This window comes from Rattus norvegicus, chromosome 6 (assembly GCF_036323735.1).
Source record: "Rattus norvegicus strain BN/NHsdMcwi chromosome 6, GRCr8, whole genome shotgun sequence".
In the NCBI taxonomy this organism is placed as follows: domain Eukaryota; kingdom Metazoa; phylum Chordata; class Mammalia; order Rodentia; family Muridae; genus Rattus; species Rattus norvegicus.
Window position 1 is genome coordinate 94,192,801 of NC_086024.1, and position 21,713 is coordinate 94,214,513.

Consider the following 21,713-nt stretch of genomic DNA (forward strand, 5'->3'; position numbering starts at 1 on the left):
ATCCACCCCTTATATGTCTCTCATTAGAGACAGAATAGGCTTCTTGGGGAGATAATACAATAAAATGCGGTAAGATAAAACCCAAATTAGCACATCAGAATTGGGCAAAAGAAACAATCGGAAGGAAAAGAGCCCAAGAGAAAGCACAGGAAACAGAGGCCCACGTGTTCACATACTCTGGAATTTTATAATATATGCACAGAGGACTTACAGGGTAAACTATGTGAGTTAAATAAGGTATTTTTAAAAGGACGAGTCCTGTCGTGCCATTATGAGGAGATAGGGAACCTCCAAAGACGCCCAGGAGTCCATTTCCTGTTGGCACCCACAGCTGGGCACGCAGCTACCCCAGTGGGACTGCCTTGGAGGAAACTACATTTTCATTCAAGTGGTTTTCAATTAGAGATGGCTTCTGGGTTAGGGATGGGGGCATATGTCTACGTTTTTTGTTCAGGGGTCTAGAACCCCAAGTGGTGCAGGCATATGCAGGCCCTGTGTGTGTAGCCTCAGTCTCTGTGAATTCAAGTGTGTCGATGATGTCGGTTTAGAGGCTTTGTTCTCTTGCTGTTTTTCCATCTGGCTCTTACACTCTCTCTGCCTCTTCTCCCACGGGTCTCTGTGCTCTGTGGGGAGGAGTTTGATGGAGCTCCCCCTGTTCAGAGCTGAGTGTTCCTGGGTCTCTGGCTTTCTGCATAATGTCTGCCTGTAGGTCTCTGTATTTCTTCCCATTTGCTGCAGGGGGAAGCCTCTCTGATGATGACAAACAAGGTATTTATAAATATAACAGAATGTCAGTATGAGTCATTTTATTGCTACTTTTTGTTGTTTTTAATATTTTTAGAATACTAGTACCTGGTTCTACTCTAGCTCCCTGGGATATCTAATCTCAGGTTCTTGGTCAGCCAAGCAGTGTGAGGAATAGGCCTTCAGTCAGATCAGATATTGGTTGGTGGTGGCCCTAGCATATCTTGCAGGCAGGACACCATTGTAGACCAAAGGGTTAGTGGCTGGCCTGGTAGTGTGCCGAGTACCTTCCTATACCTAAGATACTAACACGTCGAGGTGAAAGCTCTATGTAGGCAGCTCGTGGTGTTGTTTTCAGCAGTGTGTCTGCTGTATTAGGTTCTCATGCTACCCCTCCAATAGCCTTTCCACTTGATCCTCCCATTCCAGTCCCCTACTCATCTATCTGCAACTTCTCTACTCTCTTTCAGTTTCCTAGGGAGATCTGTCTGTCCTGCCAGTACCTTACTCTAATCTAACCTCTGAGGTTCTTTGGATTGTAACTTGGTTATCATTGACCTAAAAGCTGATATCCATAAGCGCAAATGCACACTACATTTGTCCTTCTACCTGTGAATTTCATTTCTTTTTTTAAATGGCTGACCAATACTCCACTGAGTAGATGTACCACATTTTTTTTATCCATTCCTCTGTTGAGGGACATCCAGCTTGTTTCCAATTTCTGTCTTATGAGTAAAGCACCAATGAACATGCAAATCCTGAATCTTAGAGTGTGATGATTTCTATCCTGGATGTCCTGTGGGCAAAGCATGGTGTTCTTCAGAGGGCTGGCATCTATCAAATCAAATGTCCTCTGGATACAAGCGATTATGAAGACTTTGTTCTTTGGTAGCAGATCCTCGTGTGCTGTTTCACAAGCAGAGACATCTTCCTAGCTCCTCACCAACATTAATAATCTGTCCGCTGTTCTACAAAGCATTCCAATTACTAACATCTTTAATAGCACCAGAAATAGCAGTATTTTCAGTATCCTTAAAAATGTTACGATGAAATTTAACTGCTATAAATGGAGGAACTTCCCATACTGGAAACCAGAGGTCAAAAATGTTGAGTCTTGTTCATTCACACGGCATTCAACTAGCTTTTACTGCATTGAATACTTCTGCTAGCATCGTAAATAGTCTTAATTAACAAGGAATTATATAGAACCATCAGGCAACCACAGTTCCTTAGCAGTAGTTAGATTTCAGAGTCAAATGCTATACAATTCCTCATAAAGAGAAAAGGATTATTTCTACTGACTTGGAAGGTACTCTTAAGAAATTACCTTCCTTTGTTAGTTTATGACTGAGTCCTATGCTAGTGCGTCTACTCTGTGGAGTTATTTATAAAGCATACATTGTGAGGCGTATGTTTGGTAACTAAAGAAACTAACACATTGGCCCAGACCCTGGATTCCCTTTGCCATCTTTTCATAGGAAAAGGTTTGGGCAGTTTCACTGTATTATTATTCTATAGACATTTAAGAACTGATACATTCTAGATATTCTTAGACATAGTATGCACATCGTTCCATGTATGTAAAATGACTTACAAAGTTTTCCATAAATAGGACTTAGCTGACCATCTTTATTCCGTAGCTTTACTAAGTCTGTGTATTGAGCTTGAACTCACAGCTAAAGAACAGATATATAATGGAGGCTGCTGATCTGCAGGTTGCCCAGCTTTCTATACTTCTATGCGGGTACAGGAAATGCAGGAGAATTTGGGACCGGTTGAAGTCAATGCATTACAAGCCATGAATTATCTGCCTCTACATTTGTTAGCAATGTGGTCTCAGCTGGCTATGATGACACATACTTATAAATCCAAAAATTAGGAGGTGGGGAGAGGAGTTAGCTCAAAGCCAGCCTTGGCTACATAAGTTGGAGTCCAGCCTGGGCTATATACAATCATGTCCAAAATACACACCTCTCAATGCCAGCCCAAATAGGTGTGGTAACATACATTGCTAACCTGAGCATCTAGGAGACAGAGATGAGGGGATTCCTGCAAATCAGAGACCTACATAGTGAGATCCTGGGGCAGGGCCTGGGCTTGTTATTAACTAGGCCAGACCTTAACACCAGAACTCAATATGATTGTGCCTCGGCCCCACAAGTAGTTGGAATTATACACACAGCCTCCCCACTTTTTGAGCCTCTCTATATAACCATAAGACAGACTCAAAAGGTACTTACATAAATGGGTATAAAATATATTTAACATTTTTTATTGCTTCATTCTTTTTTCTTTTCTTTTCTTGGATACTTTATATACATTTCAAAAGTTATCCCATTTCCCAGTTTCCCCTCCAGAAATCCCCCATCCCATTCCCCCACCCCTTGCCTCCATGAGGGTGCTCCCCCACGCACCAGCCCACTCCCTCCCACCTTCCCGCCCTTGTATTCCCCTACACTGGGGCATGGGGCCTTCACAGGCCTCTCCTCCCAATGATGCCCAACAAAGTCATCCTCTGCTACATATGCGACTGGGGCCATGAGTCACTCTATGTGTATTCTCTGGTTGGTGGGTTAGGCCCTGGGAGCTCTGGGGCCTGGTTGGTTGATATTGTTGTTGTTTTTACGGGGTTACAAACCTCCTCAGCTACCTCAGTCCTTTCTTTAACTCCTCCATTGGGGACTCCATTCTCAGTCTGATGGTTGACTGTGAGCATCTGCCTCAGTATTTGTCAGGCTCTGGCAGAGCCTCTCAGGAGACAGCTATGAGATTCCTGTCAGCATGCACTTCAATTGTGTCTGGGTTTGGTGACTGCATGTGGGATGGATCCCCATGTGTGGCAGTCTCTAAATGGCCTTTCCTATAGTCTCTGCTCCACACTTTGTCTCTGTATTGTCCTGTGAGTATTTTGTTCCTCCATCTAAGAAGGACTGAAGCATCCACACTTTTGTCTTTCTTCTTTTTGAGCTTCAGGTGGTCTGTGGATTATATCTTGGGTAATCTGAGCTTTTGGGCTAATATCCACTTATCAGTGAGTGCATATCTGTGTGTTCTTTTGTGACTGGGTTACCTCACTCAGGATGATATTCTCTAGTTCTATCCATTTGCCTAAGAATTTCATAAAGTCATTGTTTTTAAAATTGTACTATGTCCAATTTTCTGAGGAACTGCCAGACTGATTTTCAGAGTGGTTGTACCAGCTTGCAATTCCACCAACAATGGAGGAGTGTTCCTCTTTCTCCGCATCCTTGCCAGCATCTGCTGTCACCTGAGTTTTTGATCTTAGCCATTCTCACTGGTGTGAGGTGAAATCTCAGGGTTGTTTTGCTTTGCATTTCCCTGATGACTAAGGATGTTGAACATTTCTGTGGGTACTTCTCAGCCATTTGGTATTCCTCAGCTGAGAATTCTTTCTTTAGCTCTGTACCCCATTTTTAATAGGGTTATTTGATTTTCTGGCATCTTAACTTCTTGAGTTCTTTGTATATATTAGATATTAGTTCTCTTTCAGATGTAGGATTAGTAAAGATCTTTTCCCAATCTGTTGGTTGCTGTTTTGTCGTAATGACAGTGTCCTTTGACTTACGGAAGCTTTGCAATTTTATGAGGTCCCATTTGTCAATTCTGGATCTTAGAACATAAGCCATTGGTGTTCTATTCAGGAAGTTTCCCCTGTGCCCATGTGTTTGAGGCATTTGCCCACTTTCTCTTCTATTAGTTTCAGTGTATCTGGTTTTATGTGGAGGTCCTTGATTCACTTGGACTTGAGATTTGTACAAGGAGATAAAAATGGGTCAATTTGCATTTTTCTACATGCTGATCGACATATGAACCAGCACCATTTGTTGAAAATGCCGTATTTTTTCTACTGGATGGTTTTAGCTCTTTTGTCAAAGATCAAGTGACCATAGGTGTGTGGGTTCATTTCTGGGTCTTCAATTCTATTCTACCTGCCTGTCTCTGTACCAATACCATACAGTGGATTGTTTGTTTGTTTGTTTTTTTTTAATCACTATTGGTCTGTAATACTGCTTGAGGTCAGGGATGATGATTTCCCCAGGAATTCTTTTATTGTTGATAATAGTTTTCGCTAGCCTGGGATTTTTGTTATTTCAAATGAACTTACAAATTGCTCTTTCTAAGTCTATGAAGAATTGAGTTGGAATTTTGATGGGGATCGCATTGAATCTGTAGATTTCTTGAGGTAAGATGGCCATTTTTACTATATTAATCCTGCCAATTCATGAGCATGGGAGATCTTTCCATCTTCTGAGATCTTCTTCAGTTTCTTTCTTCAGAGATTTGAAGTTTTTGTCATATAGATCTTTCACTTGCTTGGTTAGAGTCACACCAAGATATTTTGTATTATTTGTGACTATTGTTAAGGGTGTTGTTTCCCTAATTTCTTTCTCAGCCTGTTTATCCCTTGAGTAGAGGAAGGCTACTGATTTGTTTGAGTTAATTTTGTACACAGCCATTTTGCTGAAATTATTTATCAGGTTTTGGAGTTCTCTGATGGAATTTTTGGTGTCACTTAAGTATACGATCATATCATCTGCAAATAGTGATGTTTTGATTTTGTCCTTTCCAATTTGTATCCAATTTGTATCCCTTTGACCTCCTTTTGTTGTCTGATTTCTCTGGCTAGGACTTTGATTACTATATTGACTAGGTAGGGAGAGAGTGGGCAGCCTTGTCTAGTCCCTGATTTTAGTGGGATTGCTTCAAGTTTCTCTCCATTTAGTTTGATGTTGGCTACCAGTTTGCAGTATATAGCTTTTACTATGTTTTGGTTTGGGCCTTGAATTCCTGATCTTTCCAAGACTTTTAACATAAAGGGTGTTGAATTTTGTCAAATGCTTTCTCAGTATCTAATAAGATGGTCATGTGTTTTTTTTTTCTTTGAGTTTATTTATATAGTGGATTGCGTTGATGGATTTCTGTATATTGAACCATCCCTTTATCTCTGGGTCTCTGGGATGAAGCCTACTTGATCATTGTGGATGATCATTTTGATGTGTTCTTGGATTTAGTTTGTAAGAATTTTGCAGAGTATTTTTGCATTGATATTCATAAAGGAGAATAGAATGAAGTTCTCTTTCTTTGTTGGGTCTTTGTGTGGTTTAGGTACAAGCATAATTGTGGCTTCATAGAAAGAATTGGGTAGCGTTCCCTCTTTCTATTTTGTGGAATAGTTTGAAGAGTATTAGGTCTTTTTGGAAGGTCTGACAGAATTCTGCACTAAACCTATCTGGTCTTGGGCTCTTTTTGGCTTGGAGACTTTAATAACTGCTTCTGTTTCTTTAGGAGTTATGGGACTGTTTAGATGGTTTACTGATCCTGATTTAACTTTGGCACCTGATATCTGTCTAGAAAATTTTCCACAGCTTTCATTGTGTCCCATAAGTCTGGGTATGTTGTGCCTTCATTTTCATTAAATTCTCAAAAAGCTTTAATTTCTTCCTTGACCAAGTTTTCATTGAGTAGAGCATTGTTCAACTTCCATGTATATGTGGGCTTTCTGTTGTTTTTGTTGTTATTGAAGACCAGCCTTAGTCTTTGGTGATCTGATAGGATGCATGGGATTATTTCAATCTTCTTGTATCTGTTGAGGCCTGTTTTGTGACCAGTTATGTGGTCAATTTTGGAAAAGGTACCACGAGGTGCTGAGAAGAAGGTATATTATTTTGTTTTAGGAGAAATGTTCTATAGATATCTGTTAAATCCATTTGGCTTATAAGTTCTGTTAGTTTCTCTGTGTCTCCATTTAGTTTCTGTTTCCATGATCTGTCTTGATGAGAGTGGGCCTTGAAGTCTCCTACTTTTATTGTGTGAGGTGCAATGTGTGCTTTGAGCTTTCATCAAGTTTCTTTTGTGAATGTGGGTGCCCTTGCATTTGGAGCTTAGATGTTCAGAATTGAAAGTTCATGTTAGTAGATTTTTCCTTTGATGAATATGAAGTGTCCTTCCTTGAGTTTTTTGATAACTTTTGGTTGAAAGTCGATTTTATTTGACATTAGAATGGTCTCGGCCTGTTTCTTGGGACCATTTGCTTGGAAAATTTTTTTTCCAGCCTTTTACTTTGAGGTAGTGTCTGTCTTTGTCACCGAGGTGATTTTCCTGTATGCAGCAAAATGTTGTGTCCTATTTACATAGCTAGTCAGTTAGTCTATGTCTTTTTATTGAGGAATTGAGTTCATTGATATTAAGAAAAATGATTGTTGCTTTTTGTTATTTTTGTTGTTAGAGGTGGAAATATGTTTGTGTTGCTCTCTGTTTTTGGGCTTGTTGAAAGAAGATTATGTTCTTGCCTTTTCTAGGGTGTAGTTTCTCTCCTTGTGTTGGAGTTTTCCATTTATTATCCTTAGTAGGGCTGGATTTGTGTGAAGATATTGTGTAAGTTTGGTCTTGTCATGGACTATCTTGGCTTCTCTTTGTTAATTGAGAGTTTTGCTAGGTATAGTAGCCTGGACTGGCATTTGTGTTCTCTTAGGGTCTGTTAGACATCTCCCCAGGATCTTCTGGCTTTCATAGTCTCTTGTGAGAAGTCTGGTATGATTCTGACAGGTCTGCCTTTATATGTTATTGACCTTTTTCCTTTACTACTTTTAATATTCTTTCCTTCTTTTGTGCATTTGGTGTTTGGACTATTATGTAACAGGAGGAATTTCTTTTCTGGTCCAGTCTATTTGGGCTAGGTTTCTTGTATATTCATGGGCATCTCTTTCTTTAGGTTAAGGAAGTTTGCTTCTATAATTTTGTTGAAGATATTTACTGGCCTTTTAATTTGGGAATCTTCACTCTCTTCTATATCTATTATCCTCAGGGTTGGTCTTCTCATTGTGTGCTGGATTTCCTGGATGTTTTTGGTTAGGGACTTTTTACATTTTACATTTTCTTTGATGGTTGTGTCTATGTTTTCTATGATATCTTCTGCCCCTGAGAGTCTCTCTTCTATCTCCCATATTCTGATAGGGATACTTGCATCTATGACTTCTGATCTCTTTCTTAGGTGTTCTATCTACAGGATTGTCTCCCTTCATGATTTTTTTTATTATTTTTATTTCTATTTTTAGTTCCTGGATGGTTTTGTTTAACTCCTTTACCTGTGGGATTTTTGTGTTTCCTCTTTAAGAGCTTCTGTTTACCTGTGTTATTCTGTATTTCTTTAAGGAAGGTATTTATATCCTTCCTAAAGTTTTCTATCATCATCATGAGATGCTATTTTAAATCCAAATCTTGCTTTTCCGGTGTGATTGGGTGTCCAGAACTTGCTGTAGTAGAACCCGGTTCTGATGATGCCAAGTAGCCTTGGTTTCTGTTGCTTATCTTCTTGTGCTTGCCTCTCACCATCTGGTTATCTCTAGTGTTACCTGCCCTTGCTGTTTCTGAGTGCAGCCTGTCCCTCCTGTGATTCTGGTTGTGCCAGAGCTTCTCAGAGTCCAGCTGTCTATGTGATCCTATGACTTTGGGATCCTGTGATCCTATGACTTTGGGATCCTGTGATCCTGAGATCCTGGTTTTGTATCCCATCTCCTGGGAGTTGAGCTCCCTTTGTGATCCTGTGATCCTGGGCGTGTTAGAGCGCTGGGAGTCAGACTTCCTCTGGGTGTTGTGGTACTTGGTACAGAGCCAGCACCCAAGGTCCGCTCAGGGCACTGGTTCAGATTGGAAGGAACCTGTGCCCCTGGCTGGGTGGGTCCCCAGTTACTCCAGGTGTTGGGGCCTCCTCACCTCTGATCCTGGGTGTTAGAGCACCTGGGAGTTGGGCTTTCTCTGGGTGTTATGGAACCGGTTGCCATGTTTAATATTTAATGTCAAGAAATACTTTATCGATATGAGTCATGTAAGTGGAGCAGAAGAACTGTATCATAAAGAATGGCTCCCCTGTAGCAGGTCTCCAGAGTTGGTGACTTATGGGGAAGTGAGTGGCAGCAATGCCAGTGGGGCCAGGGCAGTGAAAGCACCAAAGAGGAGTATTCTGAAGCGTGGAGGATTGGACTGGATTTTTTAAAGTAATGGTTAATTTCCTTTCCTTAATTGTAGAAATAGATGACGAATTCATCAAAAACTTGAAAATACTGATTCCGTGGCTCCTTAGTCCCGAGAGCCTAGATATTAAAGAGATCAATGGGAATAAAATCACCTGCCGAGGTCTGCTGGAGTACTTCAAGGTACCACTTTCAGTTCTGGAGCTTTTGTGAGCATGTCCCCCTGACATGCACTGGATCAGACGCCCTTCACCTCAAAATCCCATGGGCAATGTATAAGGTGCCCTAAGAGAAGTTACTTTGTGAGGAAATAGAATCTTTTTTGAGGAAGGAACTATGCACAAAATGAAAATGAGTTAAACAAACCTTTGTGAGGCTGCTTCCTAGAGTCTCCCTCCCCGTGCTCACTTTCACCTTTAAGATTGTTCAAAAGCAACTTTATTTTCTTCCTGAAAAAGATTCTTCAAACTATTACCTGTACTATTGGTATTTTAAAGAGATTTACTTTAAATTCATATTTACCTCTTGACTTTTTTTTTAAAGATTTATTCATTTATTATATATAAGTACACTGTAGCTGTCTTCAGACACACCAGAAGAGGGCATCAGATCTCTTTACAAATGGTTGTGAGCCACCATGTGGTTGCTGGGAATTGAACTCAGGACCTCTGGAAGAGCAGTCGGGTGCTCTTAACTGCTGAGCCATCTCTCCAGCCCCCTTACCTCTTGACTTTAATAAATGCCCTTTGCCAACATGCATATATTTAATGACGACATTAGCTTGATTTGTGAAGTGCTTCATGATTAAATGGCAATTTTTAAAATTGGTATTTTACCATCTAAAATGCCTTTTTGTGTGATCTGTTTTCCTTTATCACTTTGAACAATTGCTTTCTCTGAATTTCTGGTCTAACCTAATCCAGACTAACAGTGTGGATTCAGGGCTTCATTAACCCTGAGCAGTTCAGCCCTGTGAGCTTCTGCTGTTAGAAGGGCACAGGCTCAGAAAAGAGAGGTTTGTTCATTGGAGGGTTTGAGAAAAGCTTGAAGGGAGAGAATGGAGCCTTTCTGGAAAGGCAGCATTGGCGTGTGGGTATGAGTGAGAAGAGCAGTTCAGAGGAGTGAACAGCTTTAGCTAAAAAAAAAAAAACAAACATGGAAAGAATACTTCCTGAACATATTTTTAAGCTGTCAAGACAACACAGGGGAGATGTAGACTGAAACTGAGTGCTTGAGTCTTTCTCCTGGCTGTTTTATTTCAGGCGTACATAAAGATCTACCAAGGGGAAGAATTGCCACATCCCAAGTCCATGTTACAGGTACGTGTTTGTGGGAGTCATGGTGTCTGAAAACGTATGTCTCTGAAGCCAAGCTTTCCTGCTCGTAATCACCTGAAGATAACTTGCCTAACCACACCCATGTGTCCACCAGAACATTCCACACGCACACAACAGCTTTACTTAGGTCGAGATCCATTTTGTCCCAAAGACCTTTCCTCGTCTTTACACTGAACCAGTTAGACACAGACTCATCATGTTCTGGCTGGTGCACTGGTTCCCACCATGGTCAGAGATGAGACTTTTAAGAGAAAAAGTTTATTCAAATGAACATTCATTTTAGCATTATGGCTTATGAAGTAAAAATCTGTTCTGTGCATCTGTAGAAGCTAATCATAATTTAAATATGTAGTAGAAGCACTTGCTCAGCTCCTTGCTGGCTGGTCCTGCTCCAGGACCACGTGACAGTCTGCTGCACGTGACTCCACCTTACATTACAACGTGTACTTTGTCCCAAGGCCACAGCAGAAGCCAACAACCTAGCAGCTGTTGCAACCGCCAAGGACACATACAACAAGAAGATGGAGGAGGTAAGGCCTCAGGCTTTAACATGGCATTTCTTCTTTAACCCTTCTTCATTGTCACATCACACCATGTGCATGTGCAGAGAGGGGACTTCGGTGGCACTTAGCTCAGTGTGTATGCATGTATGTGTCACGTGTCTGAACTGCTCTTCTCACTCATACCCACACGCCCTTCCTCAGAAGGCTCTGTCCTCTCCCTTCAAGCTTTTCTCAAACCCTCTAATGGACAAACCTCCCCATTCTGAGCCTGTGCCCCTCTACAGCACATAAAAATAGAACATTACACAATGGGATAATGGGCGTGGGAAGCCGAGACTGGGGAATTGCCACGCAGATGAAGCCAACCTGGCCTATGTGATGAGTTCAAGCCTAGCCTGGGACACAAAGCAAAGGAGACACACAGACAGTACAGTGTTTGGTTCGTTTGTTTTGGTTTCTAGACAGCCCTGGCTGCCCTAGAACTCACTCTGTAGACCATGCTGGCCTCAAATGCACGGAAACCTGCCTACCTCTGCCTCCTGAGTGCTGGAATTAAAGGTATGCACCACCACTAGTCAATCACAATGAACAGTTTTTAAAGCTTTTAAAAATGAAGAGATCTCTCCTAACAAAATATTCTTGTTCACATGTTATTCGAACACATTGCCACACTGGGAGAGTTAAGAGATTAAAAAAAACACGCTACTCTTTCCACTGGGTATACTTAATTCTATTGCTTAATATTTCTCTGAAAACCTGTAGGAAACAAAAATCAACCCTCAAGAACCAACATTTTTATATAATATATTTTCTCATTTTAGTTTTAACTAATGTGAGAAGTGCCAATTTCTCCTTAAAGAGTGAAATCTAAAATTGATGGAACCTTACAATCAAGAGAAACATGGTATATATAAATAGAGAATACGCAGATGTATTGTCAACATTAAAATTGTAGCCAAAGTTAAGGACATGGTTAACTGGAAATCACTCTGTACTGGTTTACGTGCATGCGTGTGTGTAGCGGTCAGGACCCACGCACATGTGAAGGCCAGTGGAGACTGTGGAGCAATTTCCTCCGGTGCTCACCACCTCATTCCTTGAAGAGAGTGTCTCACTCTGAGCTGGAAACAAGCTGGGCCGTGACGTCTAGGACTGCTTGTCTTCACCCCTCAGTGCTGGGGCTATCAGCATGTGCAGCTGTGACCGGTTTTTTCTTTGTTTGTTTGTTTTTTTACACGGTTGTTGGGATTTGACCTCAGGTCCTCATGCTTGTGTAAGCAATTATTTCTACCCACCCAGCCATCTCCCCAGCTTACCTCACAACTTTTTAAAAACTTGAAAGTATAGTTCAAAAAACATTTAATGTGCTTCTCCTCAGTCTAAGAAAATATTCACTTGGCCCCATTTAAAGGAAACCAGTGCAAATGTTAAGAAAAATATACTTCATAGTTCGAGTTCTATTTATTTTAAATTAAACTTTTTTGGTCACAATTACTTCAGTATAATTTGACTTCTAGAAGAACTGAAATGTAAGCAGTTTTCTCCACTTTGTAGACATTCTGTGAACAGTAGTTGGCAATTATGTTGGGTCATGTGAAAAACATTAAAGAACTTCTTTAAGTCATAGTACTATTTCCTGTGTTTTAAAAGAGGAGGGCTGGGCACAGTGTCACACCTTTAATCCCAGCACTTGGACACAGAAGCAGGTGGATTACTGTGAATTTGAGGCCAGCCTGTCTACAGAGCAGAGGGCTGTAATAGTGAGTCCCTGTTGAGAGAGACAGAGACAGAGACAGAGACAGAGGACAGGGACTTTGTTATCCACGCATGGTGGTACAAGCCTGTACTCCCAGCCCTTGGGAGACAGAGGCAGGCAGATCTTTGAGTTGGAGGCCAATCTAGTCTATAGAGCTAGTTCCAGGGCAGCCAGGACTATGCAGAGAAACTCTGTCTCTAGAAACAACAAAACCATAAAAAAGCCTTTATTATATAAGGCAGTGTACTAGCCACATTTGGTAGTTAATCCTCCTGGATATGGAGGTAACTAGTTTAGACTGACATGTATCAGCTTCCTCTGAGAAATTCTGTCATGCAAACATTGCTACATACATACATACATACATACATACATACATACATACATACATACATACACACACCTAGATCTTTAGGTTAGTCACTCAACAATAGCACTTTAATAGGTCGTTCATGTTAGCTGTGCCGTTGACTGACAACACTGTTCTGGTGCAGTGTCACGAGTGATGGAAGTGTAGCCCACCCCTCAGCCCATCACTTATGAAGCATTCCAGTGTACTCCAAGAAAAGGCAGCTACTAGTGAAAATTTGATACAGTTGTTAATTCACATAAACAAAAATCTCTCTTTCTGACATAGATTTGTGGTGGTGACAAACCATTCTTGGCCCCCAATGACCTGCAAACCAAGCACCTGCAGCTAAAAGAAGACTCTGTGAAGCTGTTCCGAGGTGTGAAGAAGATGGGTGGGGAAGAATTCAGCCGGCGCTACCTACAGCAGCTGGAGAGTGAAATAGACGAACTCTACATCCAGTACATCAAGCACAATGACAGCAAAAATATCTTCCATGCCGCTCGCACCCCAGCCACACTGTTTGTTGTCATCTTTATCACGTATGTCATCGCTGGTGTGACTGGATTCATTGGTTTGGACATCATAGCTAGCCTGTGCAACATGATCATGGGACTGACACTCATCACGCTGTGCACCTGGGCATACATCCGCTACTCTGGGGAGTATCGAGAGCTGGGCGCTGTAATCGACCAGGTAGCTGCAGCTTTGTGGGACCAGGTAAGAGCATCTTCTGCTTTCCTTAGTAGATCATGCAGTCAGAAATATGCAGGTGAACATGACTTGGGCCCATTCTTTAAAACCTTACAATATGCCAAGATTGGAATAACTAACTATAATAAGTTAAGTCCTACACAACTACTTTCTAGTTGACATTTTAGTATTTAGAACATACATGCATTTATGGCATTTTTACTTTCTGACTCTAAAATGGTAGTAGTTTTAGAAGTTAATAGTGTAAATAGTGTATGAGCAAACAGTCATTTAGCTGTCGTGACCCCTTGTTAAACTTAACCCAGCACTGGACTGGCAGTGGCTCTGGAGGCGTGTATGTGAACCACAGTCATTAGGCTATACATTATTCCCTTTAAGTATCAGATTACCTCAGACTGTATTTGACCCAGACTTTTACACTAAACACAGCATGAGCCAGAGGTCAGCCTCTGAAGTAGCTGCTTGTGGGTCAGCTGCTGGGCCCTGCTAGTCTAGTTAGCTTCAGCTGAGGGAGTCAGGGCCACCATGGCGTGATGTTCAAATAACTGACTAAGGACAGGAAAGATAGTGGCAAATATATAGAAAAAAATATAGTTAGTAACTTACTAACTCGCTGTTCCAGAAGTCTCTTCAGTTACTTATTGAGATTTACAATTTTATGTTTTGAGCTTTTGACCACTGTGGCCTAGAGGTAGCTGGTAGTAGCACGCACACATCCCAGTGTGAGGAGCACACTTGTGTGTACTCTATAATAGAAGGGTAACTAATGAGAAACCACGCTGAAACTAACGGCTGCCTCACAAGCTACTCACTGTCTTGGCATCTCTCACACACAAGGCTACAGATGTGTAATCTGTGCAAACCTCAAACCTTCCTAGAACACAGTGCTAAAACCTACCTGAAATACAGCATTGGGTTCTTTAAAAATATTTTGATAAAATATGGAATCTAAACTTAAAAATCTTCAAGAGTACTTTTTCTTAATGCTCACATTTGACACTGCAAATGAAATTGAAAACTATTTTATTAATTAAGCAAGATATAACACTTTTCTTTCTTTTAAAATTGCCTTTGCTACAGGGAAGCACAAATGAGGTAAGCTAACATTTTTTAATTAACAGATATATTATTCATAAACATGATATTCCTATTTTATAACTGACTAGGTATTAAAGGATATTTTAGAGTATAATCTTAGAAAATACTTCTTTAAAATGTAATTCCAAATTTTATGTAGGACTTAATTTGAACAAAAGTGTCATTAAAGGATGTTTGATTTCAGTCCTGTGTAGAAAAGTCCTTGTTTTAAGCTCTAATGTTGCAGTATTTATTTTCCCCATATTGGTCAAATACTGGACAAGCAGACACATACAGAAGCAAAGGTTTAATTGGCTTAGTGTGAGAAGGGATTGTGGCAGGGAAGGCAGGCGCCCGAGGCCGCTGCAGGCAGGATCAGAGAAAGATGGACGCACCTTCTCTTTTATTGTCTGAGACCACAGCCGCGGGACAGGGGGTCTTGCTCACCACGAGGCTAGTTGTTCTCTAGTCAGTCTTTCTGGACACAAGTGCGTAGACATACCCAGAGGTGCTCCCACAGTGATTTTAAATCCTGTAAGGTTGGCCATGAAGACTGACCGTCATAGGTGTCCCCTGCACCTCTGCAGTGAAGCCAGCAGGAGTAGAATCTGAGTAGATTCCACTGAGGAGGGGATTTAGTAAACTAAATTCACTAGAAGAACGAAACAAATTGCAGCTTATACCTAAACCTTGGGTAGGGGAACTTAATACCTGAAGAGAACTGGAATTAACCTAAGTATCCTGGGAGCAGAACGTGCCAGAACTAGGGTGACACCATGCTGTACTAACCGCATTTACAGATCTGAACATGGCACTATCTATATTTAATGTTAAGAAAACAGCTGTTGGGGCTGGAGAGAGGACACAGCGGGTAACAGCACTGGCTGATCTTTCAAAGGTCCTGAGTCAATTCCCAGCATCCACATAGCAGCTCACAACTGTCTCTAACTGTAGTCCTATGGGATCTGATGCCGTGTTCTGCTGTGCAGGCAGGCAAAGCAGCCATATACGTAAAATACACTAATGAATAAATCGTCTTTAAAATGGAACATCTACGTAGGATCACAAAAGTTTTTTGAGAATAGCTATATAGATATTAAGCTTTTACCCAGTTCTTCAAAATATTAAAAAATCACACACTCCAGAATATGCCAGTCAGAACTGGGTGTTCAGTATGTGACAGAGGAATAGTTCTTACATAGTAGCCAAGGGGGTGGGGGATAAAGATACTTAGGAATACCAGAAATGTGCAATATGTAAATATGTGAATGCATGCTGTGGTGTACATACCTGTAATCCCAGTACTCAGGAGCTGGAGGAAGCAGGATCGTACATTTGAAGCTAACCTGGATCACATAGTGAAACTTTATCTCAGGAGAAGCCCTAAAATTCTTTGGATTCAAACACCATTAAAATAATACAAGGAATAATCAGAAGAGGTCATTTCAGTGATGAGAGCTTTTTGAGGTGGTGTTTCTGAGTGAGGTTCTGTGTAGTCAGAACTGAGTAGTGAGAACACTGCCGGAGAACACATGAAGTAAGGGAGCCCCGCTGGGGATGACCTAACACACACAGAAGACTGGAACAGTAGCCGGTTCTGGAAGAATACATTCACAGCAGGAGGTTACAGATGTAAGCTGTCTAAATCCGCAGTATTCCAATGTGAGATGTCCCCACGTCTGCGACATGGAAGTAGTGGGCTGGGACATAACGTTCTAGAAGACGCTAAAGATAAAGGAAGGTTGGTCAGAGAGGAAAAGCTTGATGAGCTCAGCCGTCAGCACAGGCTGGGGGGCTAACACTATTTTACATTTTAAGATAGCTGTGCTGCCCAGTGGAAGGGGAAGCCCTGGGTCCTGCTAAGGCTGAACCCCCAGTGAACGTGATTGTTGGGGGGAGGGCGGTAATGGGGGAGGATGGGGAGGGGAACACCCATAAGGAAGGGGAGGGAAAAGGGTTAGGGGGATGTTGGCCCAGAAACCGGGAAAGGGAATAACAATCAAAATGTAAATAAGAAATACTCAAGTTAATTAAAAAAAAAAAAAAAAGATAGCTGTTCTGCGCGGTTTGTTTTACTGGAGTCCTCAGCTGCATGTGAAGTCTGTGGACCATGTGCATGCAGTACCCAGTGGAGGCCAGAAGAGGGCATCAGATCCCTGGGACTGGGACTACTAGTAATTAACCATCATGTGGGTGTTGGGAATTGAACCCAAGTCCTCTGAAGAGCAACCAGTGCTCTAACCAGCTAAGCCATCTCTTCAGCACCCACTAGTTAGTGTTTGGTAGAGGGTAATAATATAGAGAAGATATATCCATGTGGGACTGCAAAGAGGGCTCAGTGAGTAAATCACTTGCCATCAAGGATGAGGACCTGAGTTCAGATCTCCAACACCCACTCAAATGCCAGGTGGATGTGGTGGCCCACTGATAATCCCTTTATTTAGAAGATAGAGATGGGGTTCTTGGGGCAATCTTGGTAGCTAGACTGGCCAAACTGGTGAGAGACTTTGCCTCACTTATGATGTGAAAGACAATAGAGGAAGATACCCACCAACTTCTGGCCTACACACCCACACACCCACACACACACCCATATACACACGCTCATATACACACGCATGCACACCACATCCATATACATAAAAACTGTGTTTAAAAAGAATGACTTCGGGGCTGGGGATTTAGCTCAGTGGTAGAGCGCTTACCTAGGAAGCGCAAGGCCCTGGGTTCGGTCCCCAGCTCCGAAAAAAAGAACCAAAAAAAAAAAAAAAGAATGACTTCATCATGCTGAATTTTATATAGTAATGTACGCTAAAAAAGGAAAACGTTGTCATACCTGTGTGCTTAACATCTTATATCCCTGATCCTTATATTCTAGGCTTTATACAAGCTGTACAGTGCAGCAGCAACCCACAGACACCTGTATCAGCAAGCCTTTCCTGCACCCAAGTCAGAACCTACTGAGCAACCGGAAAAGAAGAAAATTTAATTTAAAAAGTGCAGGTGCATGACCATTTGTCAGCTGTCAAAGCTTTTGTCTCCATGCAAACATGCAAAGTGCTTCCTTCAGACAGAGTGAGACCCCAACACCCAAGGACTCGAACACTTTACTGCTTTACTCCAGTGTTTAATGAGCAGATGTATGTATGCATGGTTGGTTGTTAACACGCAGGTTCTTGATTTCTGTCTTTAAACATGCTATTATCATTTTAGGTATTTGTAAATTTGAGGGCAGTAGATTTGTTCTGCTTGACTTTTCTAAGTTCTACTACTGGGTTATAATTAAATATTGTGTGATATTACTCTGGGTTTGGATATGCTCCTTTAATTTCTATAGGAAATTTAAGTTATTTTACCTAGTTATTTGTTGAAGCACAGCATAACTCGGCAGGCTTGATTTTAATCTATATAATCTTATACATACCACAGGCTCTTATCTTGAGACATATTTAAGAGCTTAAAAGTTGCTTTACCAAAAACTATACATTGTTTCTTTTATATCTTTATGAATTAATATAGAATGTAAATCTCTTGATCAAAAATGCACAAAATTGTTTTGTATATGTTTGAGTTTCACCGCACTGTATATTTTTTCATTTGGTATACCACAAATGTATTCCTCATAGGTTTATTCTTTTAATATGTGAACTATTAAACTTTACTGTTTCCTAACATTAAAACAAAGGTTCATTGCTCTAGAACTACTTGGGAGGTACTGGTGTGGCATGAAAGGCCTATCCCGCCTTAGTTGAAGATGCATTTTCTTTCTGATACCATCTCAAGACAGGATTGGTTGTCCCGGTGCTCTAGGTGCTGTGACCACACACTATTTCTGATACCACTTCAAACTTAAGTATCCATCTTAAGAAACAAGAAACAATCCATTCCTCTGTTGAAGGGCATCTGGGTTCTTTCCAGCTTCTGGCTATTATAAATAAGGCTGCTATGAACATAGTGGACCATGTGTCTTTGTTATATGTTGGAGCATCTCTTGGGGATATGCCCAAGAGAGGTATAGCTGGATCCTCAGGCAGTGCAATGTCCAATTTCCTGAGGAACCTCCAGACTGATTTCCAGAATGGTTGTACCAGTTTGCAATCCCACCAATGATGGAGGAGTGTTCCTCTTTCTCCACATCCTCGCCAGCATCTGCTGTCACCTGAGTTTTTGATCTTAGCCATTCTGACTGATGTGAGGTGGAATCTCAGGATTGTTTTGATTTGCATTTTCCTGACGACTAAGGATGTTGAATGGATACAGAAAATGTGGTACATCTATACAATGGAATATTACTCACCTATCAAAAAACAATAACTTTATGAAATTCATAGGCAAATGGATAGAACTAGAAAATATCATCCTAAGTGAGGTAACCCAATCACAGAAAAACACATAAGGTATGCACTCACTGATAAGTGGATATTAGCCCCAAAGCTCGGAATAACCAAGAAAAATTCATAGACCATATGAAGCTCAAGATCATATGATGGAAGACCAAAGTGTGTCTGCCCCAGTCTTTAGAAGGGGGAACAAAATACAAGAGGCAGAGGGTAGGGGCACTTGAGAGGAAGAGAGGAGCGGTGGGGGGGGAGGGGCAGGATCAGGTGTGGGTGGAGATAGGGATTATATACAGAGGATCAGGACATTGAACAGAGGTATAGCAGTGGGGGATGGGGAACTGAGGGTAGCCACCAGCAAGTCCCACATGCCAGGAAAGCAAGTGGCTCCCAGGACCCAAAGGGGATGACATTAGCTGAAATGCCTAATAAGGGGGAGAGAGAACCTGTATACACCAAATCCAGAGGTTAGGCAAGGCCCCTGGTTAAAGGATGGGGTCACCCATTCATCTCCAAATTTTTAACCCAAAATTGCTTCCATCTAAAGGAAATACGGGGATAAAGTGTGGAGCAGAGACTGAAGGAAAGGCCATCCAGAGACTGCCCCACCTGGGGATCCCTCCCACATACAGACAACAAACCTAGACAACTGCTGATGCCAAGTGCTTGCTGCAGTTCCACTCAGTGTTGAAAGCTGTTGACGGGTCCTACTGTTGACACTCACAGCTAGTGTTCATACCTAGTTTTATAAGCTGTCATGTTATGCAGGTGTGTCCGAAGGCATCCTGGTCATTAAGTATTGTGCAGTGCGTTAGTTAGTCTCCCTAAAAAGGAGGAGATCTGAGAGGTGATGTCTTTTTAAGGAAACATAAAATAAGCCCTGCTTTTTCCTCTGGGCATCACTGCTGTTATAATAAAGAGCGGTCTGTAGCCGAGCGGACTGTAACCGAGCAGCAGCAGGGGAGGGAAGTGCTGCTCAGAGGACGTGTGAGGCTGTATATTTGATTTTTTTGCTGTGAAGGTCAAGATGAAATTTACCATACATACCATGCCTTGCTTGTTCCTCTCCCTGACCTTATGGGGGTCCCACATTTTGCATACACACATCCACACACACTGCCAACCTGCACGTTAGTGTGAGCACCTCCATGCCGAGGTGCAGCTAGAGTAAGGCAGCTGTTGAATGGGAAAGGTCCCTTTGGAAAATTAACCTTCTGGGAGGGTTCTCGCCAGACAACTGCAGTTCCATTGGCTGTGGTCTTATGAAGATAAGCAAAGAGAAGAGTAAAGACGGAGAAAAGTGAAAAGCAGGTACTTTTTTTTTTTTTTTTTAAATTAAAGGACTTTGTTACTTTAGCCACAAAACTAAAACAGCATTACCTCATCTTTAAACTAGCCTTGAAGTTTACAGGTAGGACTTTGTAAATGTTTTTCTTTGTTGTGATGTCCTTTTATTTTTTTCTCTGAAAACTGCTATCATGTAAGATAAAATGTAAATTTTTGCCAACTGTAGTAATGATGCTTTTAATAAAAGTGACCCATGAGATGCAAAAAAAAAAAAAAAAAAAAGGGGGTTGGGGATTTAGCTCAGTGGTAGAGCGCTTGCCTAGGAAGCACAAGGCCCTGGGTTCGGTCCCCAGCTCCGGAAAAAAAAACTAAGCAAAACAAAAAAAGTACTTGCTGACAGGAGCCTGATATAGCTGTCTCCTGAGAGGCTCTGCTAGAGCCTGACAATTACAGAGGAAGGTGCTCACAGCCAACCATTAGACTGAGCACGGGGACTCCAATGGAGGAGTTAGAGAAAGGACTGAAGGAGCTGAAGGGGTTTGCAACCCCATAGGAAGAACAATATCAACCATCAAGGACCCCACCCCCAACCCCCTGAGCTCCCAAGGACTAAACCACCAAGCAAAGTGTACACATGGAGGGACCCATGGCTCCAGCTGCACATGTAGCAGAGGATGACCTTATCTGGCATCAGTGGGAAGAGAGGTCCTTGGTCCTGTGAAGCCTCAATGCCCCAAGTGTAGGGGAATGCCAGGGCGGAGGTGAGAGTGGGTGAGTGGGTAGGGGAACACCCTCATAGAAGCAGGGGGAGGAGGTAAGGATAGGGTGGTTGTGGAGGGGAGACCGGGAAAGGGGATAACATTTGAAATGTAAATAAATAAAACATCCAGTAAAAAAAAAAAATAAACAGGCTAATTGTACGAGGTACTTTCCAGTTCTTTGTTTTAATGACAAGATTTTACTCAAGTGGGCTTTGAACTTATGATCGTCCTGCCCACCTTCCCAATCCTGGAATTAGAAACATGTGGTGCAACCTGTGGCATCCTTCCAGTTCATGTAAACCAGGGAGTCTATTCTTTTGGCAGGAGGGATGGTTCAAGACACGGTTTTTCTGTGTAGCCCTGGCTGTCCTGGAATTTGCTCTGTGAATTCACAGATATCTGGCTGTCTCTGGTGTGCACCACCACCACCTAGCTATATCTGTAATGACGGAAGTCTTTAGTGGAACTTTACTAAACCCCTTAGAGGACACTGAAGAACTAAGTGGGAGGAGAGACTAATGATGGGGAATGGTAACGCCTCATCTCCCTGGAAGCCCAAGCAGGCATTTTTAACTGTCTCAGGAAGGTGAGCAAAAAGTAACCGAGACAGAAGAATGTGTGCAAGCTCCCAAGCTGTGCAGAAGTTTACACTTCTTCACAAGCAGCTGGCTGTACGCTCAGTAATTCCCTTCCCCTTGATAACATCTAGTAGTCAAAATTTAACCCCTAGTAGTCAAATTTTAGTTTCACCTTCTCTTTCCATTATAGGCTTCATTGGCTTGTGGGCCTTCTGAACAGGAAAGCATCAAACATTTTACTAAATCTAAAACACTAAAAATATGCGCTCAGGACCACAG

At 41.8% G+C, this 21,713-nt stretch overlaps 1 protein-coding gene across 2 annotated transcripts in view; it reads left to right on the plus strand.

Annotated features, from left to right (window-relative positions):
* The window catches only part of Atl1 (atlastin GTPase 1), a 97,807-nt gene extending 79,652 nt beyond the window's left edge, over positions 1 to 18,155 (plus strand). The window contains exons 10-15 of one of the 2 annotated variants that reach the window (NM_001009831.2): positions 8,791 to 8,918; positions 9,998 to 10,054; positions 10,531 to 10,602; positions 12,969 to 13,400; positions 14,475 to 14,489; positions 17,350 to 18,150. In NM_001009831.2, the coding sequence (NP_001009831.1) occupies positions 8,791 to 8,918; positions 9,998 to 10,054; positions 10,531 to 10,602; positions 12,969 to 13,400; positions 14,475 to 14,489; positions 17,350 to 17,460 (815 nt within the window). In that variant the 3' untranslated portion in view covers positions 17,461 to 18,150. Of the gene's footprint in view, positions 1 to 8,790; positions 8,919 to 9,997; positions 10,055 to 10,530; positions 10,603 to 12,968; positions 13,401 to 14,474; positions 14,490 to 17,349 lie in introns of both variants that reach the window. The other variant, XM_017594227.3, reaches the window with a different exon arrangement.
* Positions 18,156 to 21,713: the final 3,558 nt, after the last annotated feature.